Source organism: Panthera tigris, chromosome D4 (genome assembly GCF_018350195.1).
Source record: "Panthera tigris isolate Pti1 chromosome D4, P.tigris_Pti1_mat1.1, whole genome shotgun sequence".
NCBI lineage: Eukaryota > Metazoa > Chordata > Mammalia > Carnivora > Felidae > Panthera > Panthera tigris.
This window is the reverse complement of record NC_056672.1, coordinates 917403-935411: the sequence shown is the minus strand read 5'-3', so window position 1 is coordinate 935411 and position 18009 is coordinate 917403. Positions and strand designations below refer to the sequence as shown.

Sequence of the window (18009 nt, the reverse complement as noted above, 5' to 3'; positions counted from 1 at the left end):
TTGTAGTGGGCGCGGGGGCGAGACGACGGCCCCCTCCCCCAACAATACCCAGGGAGTTGGAGACGGAGGCAGCGGCGCTGGAAGGAGCCCGGTCCAGCGCAGGCCGCAAGCCAATCACGCCCCAGCCCGTCAACGCGGGGCACGAGGGGCCTTGTAGTGGGCGCGGGCGGGACTACGGCCCCCACAGTGCCCCGCGCGGCGAGGGGCGCACTGCGGCTGCGCGGCGGCGGGCCGGGCGCCGTCGGGCTGGGCGGCGGCAGCGACGGCAGCGGCGGACAGGAGCCCGGCCTGACCCTCGCTGGGAGCAGCGTGAGCCGGCCGCGGGCCACCATGTCGGCGCCGTCGGAGGAGGAGGAGTACGCGCGGCTGGTGATGGAGGCGCAGCCCGAGTGGCTGCGCGCTGAGGTGAAGCGGCTGTCGCACGAGCTGGCCGAGACCACGCGCGAGAAGATCCAGGCGGCCGAGTACGGGCTGGCGGTGCTGGAGGAGAAGCACCAGCTCAAGCTGCAGTTCGAGGAGCTCGAGGTGGATTACGAGGCCATCCGCGGCGAGATGGAGCAGCTCAAGGAGGTGAGGAGAGAGGGCGGCCACCCCGACCCCCCCAGTCAGGCCGGCTGGACCCCCTTCCTCCGAACGGATCTCTGACCCCCGCCGGGCCGGCCCCCCAGCAGAGTCCAGACCCCGGGAAGGGCAGGGCCCCGGCAGGTACCCGGGCGCCCAGGGTCGTCGTGCGCGGCCCGCCAGGAGGGGCTGCGGAGACCCCTGGAGTGGTGGACCGTGCGCGTGCGGGGGTCCTGGCCTCCGCGGGCAGGGGCTGCGGGTCGGGCCGTGTCGCCAGCCTGTTTGCTTCTGATTGCGGGCCTCGGGCACGGTGGGGTGGTGTCCTCTGCGCTGTTTGGTTTTCCGGGTGGGGGGATGGGGACGTGGGATGGATGCAGGTAACCCGGCTGGGAAAGGCCGGGCCTGGGCCTCCATCATCTCCAGGCAGAGCGCGGGTCTCTGGGTGTTTCCGCGTCTTGGGTGAGCGCCCTGAGGCCGGGAGGGGGCCCTGACCGGGGCTCCCCTTGAATGTGGTTATCTGCGATAACTGGAGTCCTCCTTGTCCCTCCTAGACTCAGCTCCGTGACGTCCCCCCGCCCCATTAGTTCTCTGGGATGCAGTGCATTTCCCGCCTACTTCCTGTCTTGGCTGCCTTGGCTACCGTCCCAGGGTCGGGTGACAGGTCTATGGGTGTCTGTCACCGAAGGAGCCGTGTGTCTCCTCTGATTTTCGCTCTGGGATGAGATGGGACCCGCACCCCCACCCCCGCCAGGCTACCTGCGAGCTTCACGGGAGAGTTGGGCAGGCCTTGGGTGAAGTAGTTCTGGGTGACTTAAACCAGCTTCTCTCCCACTTCTCCCTGACTTCTCAGCCCTGTTTGGGGGGGGGGGGGAAGGGGCAGGGAGAAGTTGCTTTCTGAGTGGAACAGCCGGGTTTGGATCCAGGCCCTGCTCGTTGCTGGTGTTGTGATTGCGGGCAGGAGCCTTAGCTCCTTTTTCTGCAGCCTTGCTCACCCAGAAAAGACTGGTTGTGAATTGTATGTTCGCAAAGGCCAGACATGGTCAGGTGTGTGGCCTGTTGGTTTCTCCCACAGCGTGTTCCTTCCCCACCTGACTCTTCCCCTTGGCCCTTGGTCTTGGGATCCACCATGCTGGTTGCCTTCCTGACTGCCCATCTCCTGGCATCTCTGCCTCCTGTGGCCGTGGATGGGTGCCTGTATGGTTCAGAGCCTCCCTGCCTGGCTGGCGAGAACAGTAGGGTCCCCTTCTGATGGTGAGGAGGAGGGAATGAATTAGTTCACGCATGTACTTAGATCCGTGCTAGGCAGAGCAGGTGTTTGGTTAGTAAACTGACTGATGCGGGGGGCGGGGGGGGGGGCAGGGGGCAGCACATGGGACCTGTGGCCCTGTCATCTGTTAGCAGGTACTGGTGCCTTCTCCCAGCCAGGTTGGGCTGCACTGCATCTGCAGGAGGGGTGGCCCCTGGCCCCTGCTGCAAGGACCCCTTCTTGGTGTGTGGGGCGAGGGGGTGCACCTGCGTTGATGGAGGGAGGCGGGGTGGAGGGGCTGAGAGAGTATGGGGCAGGAGCACCATTGGCCCCATTCTGGTCTCTGGGCCCTCCCCTCCCCCAGCTTGGTGAGCACCTCCCCCCCTCGCAGCAAGTGCAGTCCCTTTCTGTGTTCAGGAGCTCACAGTCATGCCCACTTTAAGAACAGACCAGAACAGACTGTAGCAGAAAGAACTAGTCCCCACTTAGGGGCCTTTCAGTTGTCAGCTCCTTACTGTCACAGGCACAAATGTTTTGATCAGCACAGGAATTTTGGCTGTGTTTTGTGGGGTGTGTCCGGAGGGTGGATCCCGGGGGAATCAGGAGGGTGGTGTGCCCGTCTCCACACGTGTTCTTCAAGTGCTTGCTTGCTTAGTTTGATGTCACCCCCCAGCTCCTGCACGGACTGGCCCCTTGGCCTTGGACACATGGCTTCACTGTCCTGAACTTGAGTTTCCCCCATTGTAGGTGAGGGAAGAACAGTTCAGCTGGAAGTCCTGGCAGAGGCCAGAAAAAGGAGCGTCAGAGTGTCAGGGGTGCTGTCAGGAAGCTTGCACCAGGCACTCACACCCATGCCAGCCCACACTCTCATCAGCTTATTTAATTTTAGCCAGGGTCTTATTTGGATACGTTAACTCTTATTTAAAAAAAAAAATCAAGATTTGAGAAGACAATATTTGTTGGGCCTTTTTTTTGTCCTGTAGGGAGGTGAACATTTTCTTTCTCTTTTTTTTTTTTTTTTTTAATCTTTATTCACTTTTTGAGAGAGAGAGCATGAGCAGGGGAGGAGCAGAGAGAGAGGGAGACACAGAATCCGAAGCAGGCTCCAGGCCCTGAGCTGGCAGCACAGAGCCCGATGCGGGGCTCGAACTCACGAATCGTGAGGTTATGACCTGAGCCGAAGTCTGATGCTCAACTGACTGAGCCACCCAGGCGCCCCCCATTTTTGTTCTTTTGAAACTTAATTTCTAGGGGTGCCTGGGTGGCTCGGTCGGTTAAGCGTCTGACTTCGGCTCAGGTCATGATCTCACGGTCCGTGAGTTCGAGCCCCACGTCGGGCTCTGTGCTGACTGTTCAGAGCCTGGAGCTTGTTTCAGATTCTGTGTCTCCCTCTCTCTCTGCTCCTCCCCTGCTCACGCTCTGTCTCTCTCTGTCTCAAAAATAAACGTTAAAAAAAAAAAATTAAAAAAAAAAAAAAAAGAAACTTAATTTCTAGGGGCACCTGGGTGGCTCAGTTGGTTGAGCGTCAGACTTCAGCTCAGGTCATAATCTCATGGTTTGTGAGTTCGAGCCCCGCGTCGGGCTCTGTGCTGCTAGAACCTGGAGCCTGCTTCGGATTCTGTCTCTCCCTCTCTCTCTACTCCTCCCCTGCTCAGGCTCTCAAAAGTGAATAAATGTTAAAAAAAAAAAAAAAAATTAAAATTTCTTGAGCTAAAGTTGTTTCAGTTACTGACAGATTCTATTTCAAGCAGAGGCGTTTGCACTCCTGCCCAGCCTTTGTAGGTGGTCCTGTCTTTGAGGAAGGGAATCTGGCTGGCTGGTCACAGGTGAGTGTCCTGAAGCCAGTCACTGGGTTAGTGTGAGTGTGTATCTCACCGTGGTGAGTGTGCATGTGTGTGGGGGGTACTTGCTGGCCCTTTTTGACTAGGCATTTGGTAGTCATTGAACCTGGCTTCACAAGGTCCCACTCCATCCCAAGAGCCACTGTATCCCCTCCCCACTCTGGTGGGGCAGACACTCCGATGGCCATGGCCTCACCTCACTTCGTGTCCCCTGCTGCAGTTTCAGGGGGGCAGGTGTGCTAGGGCAGCAGCTCCTGCCTGTGGGGCTCAGGGATGTGAGGGCTGGGGGGCAGGGGTCCCTGTGTAGTCTCAGGAAGGAAGGTGTAGCAGGAAGGTGGGTCTGGGTCCCCTCTCTGCTGTGTGTGCCATGTCAGGATCTAGTACGTGCAGTCAGTGTGCTTAGGTCCCAGGAAGCAGCAGGTGGAATTTGGTGAGTTGTAGGGTGTCAGGGGATGGGCACGGTGCCCGGCACACAGTAGGTGTTTGCTTAGTGTTTGCCAGTTCATGTTGTCAGCTCCTTCCGTCTGCCTCACTCAGGCCTGGCTCCCTCCCTGCCATCCCTTGGTCCTGGGCGTCAGAGCCTGCTGCCTGGGGCCATGGCCCCAGCTCACCCAGCACATGCTGCTTCCCTCCTTTGTCCTGGCTGCCTTCACTGCTCTCACCACCCCTGCCTCTCCCAGCTCCTGGAAGGCCGGCCCGCCTGCCCTTCGAGGCCTGGGCGCTTCTTGGAGCCGCCTCCACCTCACCTCTGGACTTGCCCCAGCCCGGCTCCCAAAACCAGCTTCCAGCACCTGAGTCCCTCCCGTCCTGCAGACTCAGCGGCTGAGCTGAGTGGCAGCATCTGCTCTGTGTTCTAGACTGACTCCCTCCTTCCCTTCCTCCTTCCCTCTCATAATCTCCCCTCCCAGTGATCGGGGAAACTGAGGATGCTCAGGATGGGGTTCTCAGGCACTAGGTCCCATGAAGGTCTTTGCACAGAAGGTACAGCTGTGAGTCAGTTTAGCCATGAAGGAGGTGCTGTGAGAGCCTCCTATGCCCCACTGACTGCTGCAGACCCCACACCAGCCTTGGGGTCGCCCCCTTGTTGTGTCCACTATACAGCTGGGAGAACCGAGGCACAGGGAGGCTGAGTTTTGCTCAAGGCTGTGAGCCTGGGTGGCCTGTCCCTGAGAGGGCAGGTTCTCGAGGAGGAGGGAAGGGCAATCGGAGGCCTCCTCAGGTGTTTGCTTGGGGCAGGAAGAGCCCTGACTTGGCTAAGGCCTGTGGGGATTCTCCTGGAGGATGGAGTGGCATCCTTGGGGCTAGAGGGCTCTGGGGGACCCGTTTGTGCGGCCGCCCGCCGTGGGCATGCGGGGGCCAGACTTGGGCCTGAAGGTGGGGTCTGGAGGGTCCTGGAGGCGCTGAGGTGGCCCTGCCCACGAGGTCTGGCCGTGGGGAGAGGTAGGTGTGGGCGTCCAAAGACGAGGAGCACGCAGCCCTCCAGGGCTGCGCTCCTGGGCGCTCCCTGCTCTGCTGCCTGTGAAATGTGTTGGGCAGGGGTCGTGAAGCAAACGTGAGGGCTCTCCCACTCTGTAAAGTGCCAGAGTCTCCTGCACTGCCTCTGGCGGGTAAGGAGGTGCTGCGTGTGCTGTGCAGGGCCGTGGCCTCCACTCTGGCTCCAGGGGACAGAGTGGACCCTGCCTGGCCCTCAGGAGCTGTGTGGCCCCGGACTGACAGCTCAGGTCACCAAGGGCCGGAGCACCTGCAGCGCACGGGCAGCCGGTGGCCAGAGAGCTGCGGCCAGGTGGACGTGCCTCCTGCTGGGCTTCCCCCGTCAGCTGTGGGAGCCTGGCCCCTTGCTGGGAAGGAGGAGATGAGTCTCCCCTGTCAGTGAGGACAGCCGCCCCTCGGTCACACTTGCTTCGCTGTGTCGGTGCGCCAGGGGTGAAGAAAGACTGCGAGGCGAAGGTCGGCAGCAGGCAGGGGCTGGCCAGGACCCTGCTGGCGCTGATGGGCACCGCCCTCCCGGCCCCGGGCCCAGCATTGTCCAGCGTGGCGGGCAGGAGCGGGCCCAGTGTGGCTGCCCGGCAGCGTCCGGGCCCCGCGCTGCCCGGGGAGGGGGACCCAGAGGTGGGGTTGCGGGTGTGCAGGGTGCAGAGGCCGTCGGGGCCCGGGCAGGCGATGGTGTCTGGGAGGACTGGGGTCTGGCTTCCTTTTTAGAGCTTGATCTTTTAAAAATTGTACCTTTGTTTCAGGAGCGCGAGAGACTAGAAGTGAGCAGTGTCTTTGTGGGAATTCTGGAGATCGTTGATGGCGAGCATGGGCAAGGGCGGGCCGTTTCTCCTCCCAGGTCTTTTCCTCCGTGCGTGTCGGGGAGTGCCGCCGGACGCCACAGAATGGGGGGAGAACGTCCGGAGTGGTTTGTGAAGAGCCCCGGTTTAGCGTTACTCTCTGAGGTGCAGGAGCGCCCGTCTCCTTCAAGCGGATGGGCTCAGTGTCCGCGGGTCCGAAGTTGTTTCCGGTCTGTTGCCATGTCACGTGAGAGAACCGTGCGGTTTGTGTTGTTCGGGTTTGCTTTCTCAAAGGCAAGTTGCGTGCATCGCGCCCCTGCCGGACGGCTTCCCCCTTGTGTGGGGAAGTTTTGAGCGGAACCCAAGTGGGGGGAATGTGTGGCTGGCACGTCAGTGGCTGCAGCTCCGGCCGCGTCTCCGTGAGCTCGGCTGTGTGCGGTGCTGGGAAACCGCACGGAAACACAAGTTGAATGTTCCGTTGCACTCAGGGGTGAATTGTCACCTCTGACAGAGGCAACGGTTCCACGACGTTGTCACAACCGGTGAGCGCTGGGGTTTCCCGTGTGGCTCAGAGATGTTGCTCAGGAGCCAAAGGGGCGCTTGGAGGGCCTGGCCGCACAGACAGGGCTGCGGGTGCCCGTCCCTGAGGCTGCCGTCCGCCTCCCGCTGGGAGCCTGGAGCTGCTCTCCCTCCTGCCTCCTGCAGGCCCCCGGCACCCCACTCTTAGATCTGTTTGTGTTTTCCCTTTTTAAAAAGCTGGTGGGAGTGCTTTCTTCACCTGATTTGTATACTGTCTCCTCATGGCTGGGTGGTTGTCGCCCATCCGGCGCGTTTGTTAGACCAGCCCTCCTGTACCTCCTCTGCCCGCCGGGGCTCACGGTCCCCTGTCGGGTGTATCCTGACTGATGCAGACAGATGCCAGCTCCCCGTGACCCAGGAGGGAGGGGCCGTCCTTGTCCCTGTTCCACCGGTGGGGACCTGGGTCCATGGGGGCTCGCGGCTCACGCTGTATGCTAGCAAGGCTTGACGTGACCCCTAGAGGTCCCCTCCCTGTGCCTTGGTTTCCTTGTTTTAGGCCAGTGCATCCCTGAAGCCCCAGCAGTGATGGAGTGAGTGTGGGCCAGGGACCCGTTCTCTGTCAATTGCTGCCCGGGGCCCCCCTGGGCTGTCTTCTCCCTCCTTCCCCTTTGTGGCCCGTCTCGGCCAGAGGAATTCCCTGGGTGGTCAGAGGGAATGTTGGCCCTGGGATGGGGGCAGGGGAGAGCCAGGCGGGGTGTCTGGTGTCGTGAGCCTGCAGCTACACCTGCTGTCACAGATGCCACACCCGGTCGGTGAGGGCAGGCTCCCACAGCAGCCTGTGGGCCAGTCACCGCCGGCACCTGATGTCCCCCAATGTTGTCAGCGTGGCCAGTGTGATGAGGCAGTCCCTTCTGCTATAACACCTGTTTCGAAAATGTGAATTTGTTCCAGAAATGGGTGATGTTTGAGGAATAGTGGGAGCTGGTGGGAGCTCAGCCTTTGCTCACGTGTGGCCTTGCCCCTAGAAAACAGCAGCTGTCCTTTTTCTGCCCCTGGACGCCATGTGGGATCCCACAAGGCAGACTTCACGTGTCTTGTGGACCTTGGGCTCTTCCCGGTAATGACCGTTTCTCCAGCTTTTCCTGTTTGTGGTGACCTTGACGGTTTTGAGGAGTGCTGGGCAGGTGTTTTGCTGACTGTCCCTCAGTTGGGATTTGTTTCCTGTGTTTCTCATGGATGGGGTGGGGTGAGATGTTTCGGGGAGGAGGGTCACAGAGGTGAAGCACCCTTCTCACCACGTCCCATGGAGAGTCTGTGGCTGATCCCCATGATGTTGGCCTCCATCCCTGTCTGGGTGTTTGTCAGGGTCTCCACTTTCAAGGCGCCCCTTCCCCCTTTCCAAACCTCTCCTGGACAGGAGCGTCTGTGTACGTGGTTTGGAATTTTTCTGCATGGGAGACCTGACTCTGTGCCCTTTATTTAATTATCCACCCACTGGCTTGTATTGCTGTTGACTTGCAGGTACTTTTTAGGTTTGGGTTGTGAGCCAGCACTGCTGTATTTTGTTGTTCCGCCTGTTCCAGCTTTGCCCTGGCGGCTCTCCCGTTTGGCTCCTGTGCCCCTTCAACACTCATTGTCTTGATTATTCCACCCCTCCTCCCTCCCGTGTTCTCCCCCCTTCCTCCCCCTCCCCCTTCTTCCTCCTCTCCCCTCCCTCCTCTTTCCTTCTTTCCTCCCTCCCCTCCTCCATTCTTCCTCTCCTTCCCCCCTCCTTCCTCCTTCCCCCTCCCTCCTTCCTCTCCTTCTTCCTCTTCCCTCCCTCCCTCCTTCCTTCCCCCTCCCCTATCCTTCCTCCTCCTTCTTCCTTCCCTTCCTCCTCCTTTCTTCCTTTCCTCCCTCCTTCCATCATCCTTCCTCCCCTCTTCCTCCTTCCTCCTTTCCTCCTTTCCTCCTTTCCTCCTTTCCTCCTTTCCTCCTTTCCTCCTTTCCTCCTCCCCTCTGTCCCTCCCTCCTCCCCTCTACCTCCTTCCTCCCTCCTCCTTTCCTCCTCCGTCCCCCTTCCCTCATTCTTTCTCCTTCCTCCTCTCCCTCTTTCCTCTTTCCTTCTTCCTTTCCTCTTCCTCTTTTCCTCCTTCCTTCTCTCCTTCCTTCTTCCCTCCCTCCCTCTTTCCTTCCTTCTCTCCTTCCTTCCTTCCCTTCTTCCTTCCTTCCTCTTCCCTCTCTCCTTCCCTTCTCCCTTTTTCCCCTCCCTCCTGATGGCTTGCCTGCCTGCCTTCCTTCCTTCCTTCCTGCCTTCCTTCCTTCCTTCCTTCCTTCCTTCCTGCCTTCCTTCCTTCCTTTCTTAGCAACTCCTTCCTGGTGCTATAGGTGCTCCCAGCTCATCGTGAATGCTCCGTGTCCCAGTCCTGCAATCAGTCATTTCTTCAAGGAGCCTGGTTTCTTTTACCGGAGAATGGTGTTTGAGGCCAAGATCTGGCTGTTTGCTGCTGTTGGACACTCACTGCTTCTCCGCGCTCCCGGCCGACAGAGCCAGGAGACAGGTGTTGCACCCCGGCCCGCGTGCACACACACGTCTAGAAACATGTCTGCCCGGCGCCAGCTGTGTGTGAGCAGCCCGAACGTGAGCTCATGCTGAGGTCTCCGCCCTGGCCCCTCGCTGCGTGTGTCGTTCCCACTGCCTCCCCTTGCTTGTCTGTAACTTCCGTCCAGCAGCGGGACATCTGGCTCCCCCATCAGCCACACAGGAGTGCACGGGAGCGTCAGAACTGCTGGCCTGTGCCTGTGTCAGTGGAACCTGATGCTTATATGCCAGTGGTCTTCTGTGCTCCACTTATTTCCAAATAAGTTAATTGAGCGAGCACTGTGTTCCCCATCCCTTCAGTGAGGTGGCTTCATCCATTTGAAATATGGTCAGATTGTTCTGCCACGTTATGCGTTCCTTCCTAGAATTCGCCGAACTTCCTTGATTTTACGTTTGTGTGCATTTTCCTGCTTGTTTATCCACTCAAGCTGGGCATCTTGCTTGCTTCCAGTTTTGCACGATTATGAATAAAGCTGCGGTAAACGTCTGTGCAAGTGTCTGTGTAGACATCGGTTTTCAACTCATTTGGGTCAGTCAGTTCCTGGGAGTGCTGTTGCTGGATTGAACAGGAAGAGTACGGTTAGTTTCGTAAGAAACCGCTAACCTGTTCCGCGCTCCCTGCAGCTTGACCGGCCTCCTGCTGCTGTGTGACCTCGCGGCATGCCGTGCTGTGCTGCCTGCGCACTGGAATTTGGCCACTCTGCTCAGCTCAGCGCGAGTGACGAGTGACGTCTTGGTGCTGTTTTGATTTGCGTTTCTCCTATGACGATGACGGATGCAGAGCGGCTGGTCACGTGCTTGTTTGCTGTCTGTGTGTCTTTGGTGAAGTGTCTGCTCTCCTCTGCCCATTTTAAATTCGAGTGCTTTCTTATTATTGGGTTGCAGGAGTCTCTTCATCGAGAACTGTTCTTTCTCTGTTTCGGTGCAAGTCCTAGTTGGCAGGTAACGTCTCTCAGTCTGCAGCTGCTCTTCTCACACCCGTAGCAGGGTCTCTCACAGAGCGTTTTTCATTTTAGGCCACTTGTGCGGGTTGTGCTTTAGGTGCTGAGATCTCGGTCACCAAACCCAAGATCACAGCGATTTTCTGCCGTGTTTTCTTCTGGAAGTTCTGCAAGTCTGTGTCGTATTTTGGGTCCAGCCTTGGTTTTGAGTCACTTTGGGAAGGACGGAGGCATGCCCACACTCACTTGTTTGCGGGGTGAGGGGGTGCAGTGGGGTGCCGTCATTACCATGCTGTTTGTTCGAGAGACTGGACGACCTCTGCTCCGCTGCTGGTCCGTTAGTTGTCCTTGGGCCTCTGCAGGCACCGTTCTGTCCCACTGGTCTGCGTGGATGCCCCACTGTCCTGATGGTGCAGTACTGCTTTTATGAGGTTTCCATCTTTTCACGTGTTCCCTAAGCCCTGTGGTTTTTGTTGTGTGACTCTGCATCCCTGACTGGGGTCTGTCTCTCCAGGTCTTCAGCCCCCGGGCTGGCAAAGTGGGTCGTGGTCACTGACAATCCGCGGTAGTCATTTTATCTCGTCTCGTCTCGTCTCGTCTCGTCTCATCTCATCATCTCATGTCATGTCATGTCATGTCATCTCATCTATCTTGAGAAAAAGTAACGGGATGCACGTGGTTAAAAAGAAAAATAACCAGTGGTTGGTTACCTTCATGTATGTTTCCTTCCCTTTGGGCTCAGCTCAGTCAGGGTTGACTTTATTCCTGATAAACCAGCCCAGTGAGCTGCTTAGCTTACTGGCCTTTGCATTTGACCAGCTGGCAGTTAGGGAAGGGGTGTGGAGTCAGCCAGTGGTCAGACCTGGGATCCGGTCCCCCTTGGGTGTTCCCCATGGGTGGGGCCTGGCTGCTCTGTCACTCCAGAAGTGTGACGGACACACCCCGTTTGGTGCCTCCGCTGTCCTTTGAGGTGCCCACCACCTTCTGGGAAGCTCTTTCCAGCCTGCAGGGGGCCCCCAGGTCTGGCCCCTCATTGGGTGCTGGTGCTGGGCTCCACCCCAAAGATGCCTGCCTGGCCTCTCCCTGCTCCTGTCCCTCCTCTTGGCCTGCGTTGGGACAGGTCTGCAGAACCCACTGGATTTATGGGGCAGCCCAGGTGTGACTCCCACACGCTCTTGCTGCCGGGCACACCTCTTCCTCTGGCCTCTCAGTGCTCACCTCCCCTGGGGGTGCCCTCCTGTGCCTGCACCAGCTGCCATCTGGAATGCCGCCCTGTTGTTAGGGCCTAGATGTGGCCGTGAAGCTTGGGACGGAGAGCGGCTAGGCCGGAGGCTTGCGGGGGCAGCGTCTGCAGCATACAGGGTGGCTGCTGCACATGAAGCAGGGCTGGCACTGTCGTGATGGGCCGGGAGTGGGCCCTGGGTGTCTCTCTGGGGTGGCATCCTGGAGCGGTGACAGTGGGCCATGCGCACATCACAGACAGCATGGGAGGGTCCTGCCGGCCTCACCCCTCTGGCGAACCTCAAGGTGTGCGTGGTGGAGGGGCGAGGCTGGGGGACCAGACACCTGGCTGTGGCACAGGGAGGGTCTCACCTCTTTTGACAGACGGAGCCATGTCTTCTCTGCTCTGGAAGCCCCTCATGGCAGGTGATCCTGCATCAGTTCCTTGGGGCACTGGGGGCCATCCCTGCCTGGGTGACCATGACAGAATGCCGGATGTGGGGCATACTTGCCCCTGAGACCCCATTCTCTTGCCCTGGCCACAGCTGTAGACATGGGGTCCCAAAGTTGCAGAATTCTGGGTTCTGAGGTAGTTTCCAGCCACTCACTGACTGTGTGGCTTGCTGGGTGTCCCTTCCTACCTGAGGCTGCTAATGGAGAAAATGTACGGAGATTAGAGATGGAGCGAGCCTGGTGTTTCCAGCCCAGGCCATCCTGGACAGCTGCCCCTCCTGCTGCCGAATGAGGTTTGTGCGGGCAGCCAGCTGCTGTGGGGACACCGGGGCCTTGTCTCCTGGCCCTGGGACTGCCCTCTGGGTCCCTGGGTGGCAGAGCCAGGGTCCCAGGGGACCGCTGCCAGCATTGGGGCTCAGCTGGCCGGAAGCCTGCCTGCTGACACTGAGGCAATTAGGGTGTAATCTTCTCTAAATGCACCCGATTCTGGCTAAATCCCTACCGTCCAAGAGTGGATTCCCAGTTTTCTAAAAGCAGCTTAATGTTTGGACGCTGCCCAGAGCAGCTGGGGTGCATGGTTGGCGATGGGACAAACGTGGGCGGACAGGACAGACTTGGGCGGGGGGCGCAGGGCGGGGGGGTGCAGGGGAGTGACAGCCGTCCATAGGCAGCCACATTCTGTTTCCATACAGGTGTCAGTCCTCAGCTCTGGTTCTTCTGATCCCCACAGCCAATGTGCTGGTGCCTGAGGGGAAACAGACCAGAAGCCACATAGTGGGAAGGGTGGGTTGAGGGAGGACAGATGTCGCTCGTGGATCTCCTGAGCCTAGCACAGGGCTGGTCTGATGGATGAGGGTCGTCAGCCAGGCAGAGTTTGTGTGAGTGTGCCTGTAGCTTCCATCTGCCCCGTTCCCAGGGGGAGGCCTACTCTCCAGCTCCCCCAGAATCCACAGTACCCCCAGCCTTCCCTGCAGACCACCTAGCACCTATCTATTCCCTGGACCTGTCGTGTGCCCAACCACCTACTTCTGGTGTGGAGCCCTGCCCCCTCCCCCACAGTGTCCCCCATGTCCTCCCTGTCCTCCTGACTACCTGTCACTTGCCAGATATGGGCTCACCCAACCCCACTGAGGAGGTGCACACTTGGTGCCAGACCTGGGGTGCCCTGGGCCCAGGTGCTTGTGTGCCCATGGGCCAGGCCTGCTCCCCTCACTGCCTTGGCCCACACTGTGTATCTGGGGGTTCAGGTCCTTCTTCCCCCAGCTCTACTCCCTCTGTGAACCAGCCTTAGGGTGGTGTGGGACCGAGGGGTTCACAGAAAGATGGAAGGTCCAGGGTGGGTCCTGCCCTCACCCCGCCAGGCCATTTGGATCCCTGGTGACACCCTGGCTCTGAGAGGTGGCCCAGGGCTGCATCCAACCCTCCAGGTTCTGTGCTTGTGTGGGAGCTTGTCCCTTCCTTCTGTGGCTTCTCTCCCTGGAGGCTTCTGGGAATCTGCTCCTGCTGGCTGTCTGGTCTTGCCCCCTTGTTTTGGGATTCAGTGAGGTGGGGCTCAGCCCCTCTTCCGGTGGTGGGCTATATTAATTAGGGTGGCCTCTGATCTCAAGGGACAGAAGATTCCAGAGTGACTCTGGCTGCTGCCCAGATGATCCTGTCTTGTAAGCTGCCCTCAGTTTTGAAATTGGTGCACAATCACCTGTAAGGAGACCGAGAACTAACTGTTGTGGTCTCCTGTGCTGCCCCAGCGGGCGCCTTCCCCCCTGCCCAGTCCTCGAAGCCTGCTGGTCTGCTGCAGTGATTAGGTTCTCTTCTAGACTTTTCTCTCAGGAGTGTGCCAGGTTAGTACCCGAGTCATCAACACCTCCCCTTGGGAATGTTGGGGTCGCCAGTGTGCGAGGCTCTGTGTGCACCTGCACTCTCGCCTTTCCTGGTGATTCCCACGGGTGGCACCCGTGTGCCCTTGTCCAGGACAGCCATGCTGGTCCCCTGGCAGAAGGGCCAGACCCTCCTTGGGCTCTGCTTCAGTTCCCCAGCTCCTGTGAGTGTAGGGCCTTATGCCCTGAGGGAGATAATCTCCACAAGTCGTGTGAAGTGGGGCTGATCTGGGGATTAACAGGCGCGGCCCCAGTAAACAGCAGCCTTCCGGATTCCAGGGCCGAGACTCCGAGACTGGGAAGGGCCGGCTGGCAGGTGTGCCCGCACCTGTGAACAGATGTTTCTGGCTCCCCAGGTGATTCTGAGGCAAGGGCAGCTAAACAGAGCCAAGTATTGGTTCTGCCTTCTCTGGCAGTCCCTCCTGGAAAGTGATGGGGAGGCCTTGCTCTCAGGGTACAGTTTCTCACCTGTGCAAGATCTTTCCCCTGAGAGAGAAGCTGATGGGCTCCTGTTGGCACAGGCTGTGAAGTGTGCAGGGCCCCGGTTACTGCCTGCCCTCCGGGGCCTCTCCCATGTGTGACATCCCCTGACCCTGTCAGAGCTGTAGGGGGGCAGAGGCCTGGCGAGGGGCCCTGGGGGTGTGGGAGCAGAGCCAGCCCACTGAGCAGGACTGCATGCTGGCCCTTGGAGCCGCTCTGCTCCGGGTGCCTTCCTCAGGGATGTCTGTCCCGGACACCTCCCTTAGTTGCTGGCTCCAGCCTTTCCTGGACCCTCCTGTTCCCAGTCCTGTGTTGACCGGCCATTTGCAGACACTCCTTTGTGAAAGTCTGTTCCGGACCATCACCAGATTGTCTGTGGGGCATCTGCCTTTTTCTCACTGACATGTTGGGAGTTGTGTGTATAGTCTGGGTGCGGGTCCTCCCGCCATCAGGCAGCGGGAGGACCAGCTGAGGGGTTGGGGTGGCCTGGAACCCTGATCTTCCGGGCCGGCTGAGGAACGTGAATCATCCTGAGAACTTAGAGACCGGTGTTAAGTGGAACGGTACGACACGGCGCTAGCGAGAGCGGAAGCTGGTACTGTTAGTCGTTCCTGAACAGAGGGGACCGCATGCCCCGCCCCGGGATGGACCATCAGAGACGGGTGGTAGCGAGTGCTGATGAGGACGTGGAGAAATCCAAGCCCACACCTGGCTGCGGAAAGTGGGGTGGTGGGACTGCTGTGGCGGCTCCAAGGCCTTGGATGTTACCATGTGCCCTAGCGGTTCGCGCCTGTGTGTGACCTCATGTGTAACCCAAGGACGCTGAAAACAGCATGCATACAGAAAGTAAAGTGTTGGCGGCTGCATTGTTCTCAGCGGCCCCGGAGTGAAGCACCAGGCTCGCTGCGCGTGGACAATCTTGGAAAGCGACGCTCGGTGACAGTAGCCAGTCACGGGGATCACCGAGTGTGTGGTTCCCTTTATAGGAAATGTCCTGGTTGGACAGATCCGCAGAGACTGGGGGAGCGGAGCTGGTGAGCGACCACTAAAGAGGTGAGGTCTTCTTTTCGGGATCCAGATGAGAATGTGGAAGTAGTGGCGATGGTCGCACAGCCCTGTGAATACACTAAGATCCCCCAAATTGTGCACGTTAAAAGGGTGAATGTTATGGTATGTGAATTGTACCTTTAACGTTTTTCAGGGGTTGGGGGTTTCAGTCTTTCTGCTTGCTGGTGGTCGGAACGAATGTCACCGTTCCTCTGGAGTGACCCCAGAGGATCTGCGGCCGCTTCCTCCCGCTCTGTGCGGCACTGCGCATGCTCCTCACGATGGTGGCGGTGCCTCTGCGGCACCGCGCATGCTCCTCGTGGTGGTGGCGCCTCTGCGGCACCGCGCATGCTCTTCGTGAACTCCTGGTGCTCACCCTCCTGCCCGGGACGGGTTCTTTTCTTCGGCCGAGTCTTGTGTTTCTAGTTAAGATAGTGTTCAAGAGTTATGTTTTTTTGGTGTTGGGATTATAAATAGTTTTTATTATGTATTCTTAAGCTTAACAACTTCATTTGGGGGAATTGTAGGTCTCTAAGTGACCTTTATGGAGGTGTTACTTAGTGCATTTTATAGGTGACATCATCGCCTTTCCTCCTGTTTCTTCTAGCCTCTGGAAAGTGTGGTGAGAGCGTCCTTTGTCCTTTTAAGCGGCAAGACCACTGGGCTTGTCCATTTTTAGTAATTTGCTCTGCGTTTGGTTAACGTTAGCTCTCATTTTAGATCTGTCTGGGTGCGTTTACTGTGGCTGCAGTTGCTCTTTTGGTGACGTTAAGAAGGAAAGCTAGCATGTCCGTTTTTGTAGAGCTTTGGTTGAGAGGCAAGGCCAGGTCCTAGTGGAAGCATCTTTGTGCAGGCGGCTTCCTTCCTTCCCACACAGTCGTCTGTGGCAGGAACGTCTGTAGATCACCTTTCGACACGCTGTTTGGCCAGCTCACTGGATGTGCTTGCTTATGCTGATCCCTGGCAGATGCCCAGTCAGTAGTTTTAAACCTGAATGGAGTTGGTGCCCCTGGTTTTGTGCTCCTGGGGCGAGTGGATGCTCCTCATGGTGAAGTGCAGCTCTTTCCAAAGGTCTTCTGAGTTTGTGCATGCATGTCAGCCCCCATGAAGGAGTTTTGGTAGGGACAGAGGGGCTCTGGGGTCCAGCCCTGACCCCTACCCACAGGGAGCATACCGTCCCCGGGGTGTGCAGGGGCACCGGCCTGTGCCCTCCTGGCATGGAGACCGGTGCCCCACGCAAACCGCTGGCCTGGATGAAACCATCACCAGGTGGAGAAAATACACGAGCTTGGTTGCTTTTGCTTTCTTATTTTGCTGTTGGGATTTTGCTGTACCACTTTCCCATTCTGAGACTTTTGCCTGTTTCCTTTGTTGAGTCTCTGAGTTTCTTATTATCACTAAAGTGTATTTTTAGTGCATCCCTACCCCAGCATAGTGCAGCTTTGGCAGCGATCCCCATGCCCTGATCGGAGGTATTTCTGACTATTGTTGACTTGGTTTCCTGGTGTTTGTTCTGTGTGCTCTCTTTGGTGTAGATATTATTGAGGAGATCAATTTTCATGTGTTTGGGTGTATGCTAACATACCTTTAAATAGATTTTTTGGGAACAGTTTTAGATTTACAGAGAACTTGAGAAATGTGTGTTTTTATTTTGCTCTGCCATGGTGTACAACATGTGTGTGGAACTCCTTCCCTGTTCAGGTCACTGTGAGGTCAGCCCATCCTGCCGTGACGCCATCTCCTTAGGGAAAAGCTCTGCTTGGAAAGGACATCGTGCCCTTCGTCCTGCTGGTGCGTCTTCTCTTCGTTGCCGCGATTCTGATTCCCTTGCGTACCGCTGAGTGCCCCCAGTCTCTACACGTTGGTCTGGTTGACACGCTCTTGCAGTGTTCAGTATTTAGTGCCAGGCAGTTTGGGGCAGTGATTTCAGTGTTGATAGGTTTGGTCAGTCTGAGATGGAGACTTTCCTTCCTCCCTTAATGCTGTAAAACCTTTATCCCATGATAAAGTCATTGAGCTTGAATCTGTATCCAGTTCCCAGGCCTGAGCCCTGTCTTGAACTTAATGAGGCTCTCATGGGAGCTGGGTTTTGTGGGGCTGACAGGCTTCTGCAGGGGAGCCGGCCACGCCGAATGGCTGTGTCACAGTCTCACCCCCGTGTCGGCAGACCCCCTGAGACTTGCCCGAGTGCTGGAGCCTGCCTGTACCAGTTTGGACTGGGAATCTATCGGTCCGTCAACATCTGTTGAGCACATACTGCAGCAGGCTGGCTTGCACTTGAGGTGCTGTTTCTTCCGTGTGGCTCCCAAGGGCGCGGACCCTCCACACGCAGGGTGCCACTGGGAGGGCTGGTGGCGCACACTTGCTCTGAGAAGCCACTCTGCAGGACACCATTTTGAACCAGAAAAGAGGTGAGAGACGCCTTAGGGGCTCCCCATTCTGCTGGAGACCACTGGTGAACCGAGGAAGTGATTCTGGCCTTTCTGAGTCCCCAAGCTGGAGCACAGCTGGCTGTGGGGGCCCCGAAAGCTATGCCGGAAGGGGGTCTTGGGGGTGAGACAGGCAGGACCTGGGAACTCCTGGGATGTTCCTGTCCTGGTGCACGCTGGCAGCCCTTCGGGGGAAGGTGGGTAAGGCTGGGTCAGTCCGGGAATCCAACACCGCATCCCAGCTTCGCTGAGGAAACTGCTTCCTGGGCCAGGGCCTTAGCTCATCTGGTTTCCTTGGGCTTGGTGTGTGTTGTGCCTGCTGCCTTGACGGCGGAACTGGTCTGGGAAGGAAGCTCCTCCAGAGCAGCCCCACCCGGCGGCCTGCTTCCCGCTACCGCCCCTGCCCTGCTGCTGCGGGCCTTCCCCAGGGGTCCGGGCCCTGCCAGTCTCCGCACTTGGATCTGCTTCGGGGCCCCGTGCACATGTGTCAGGAACTAAGGGTCAGCATCTGCGAGCCAGGGTGGACGACCAGCTGACGATGCTTCT

The 18009-nt window shown here is 58.3% G+C and overlaps 1 protein-coding gene across 2 annotated transcripts in view; it reads left to right on the top strand.

Moving 5' to 3' along the window:
• Positions 1–219: 219 nt before the first annotated feature.
• Positions 220–18009, top strand: part of BICD2 (BICD cargo adaptor 2) — a 45741-nt gene continuing 27951 nt past the window's right edge. For both annotated transcript variants that reach the window (XM_042963926.1, XM_042963925.1), the window contains exon 1: positions 220–570. In XM_042963926.1, the coding sequence (XP_042819860.1) occupies positions 331–570 (240 nt within the window). In that variant the 5' untranslated portion in view covers positions 220–330. The remainder of the gene's footprint in view (positions 571–18009) is intronic.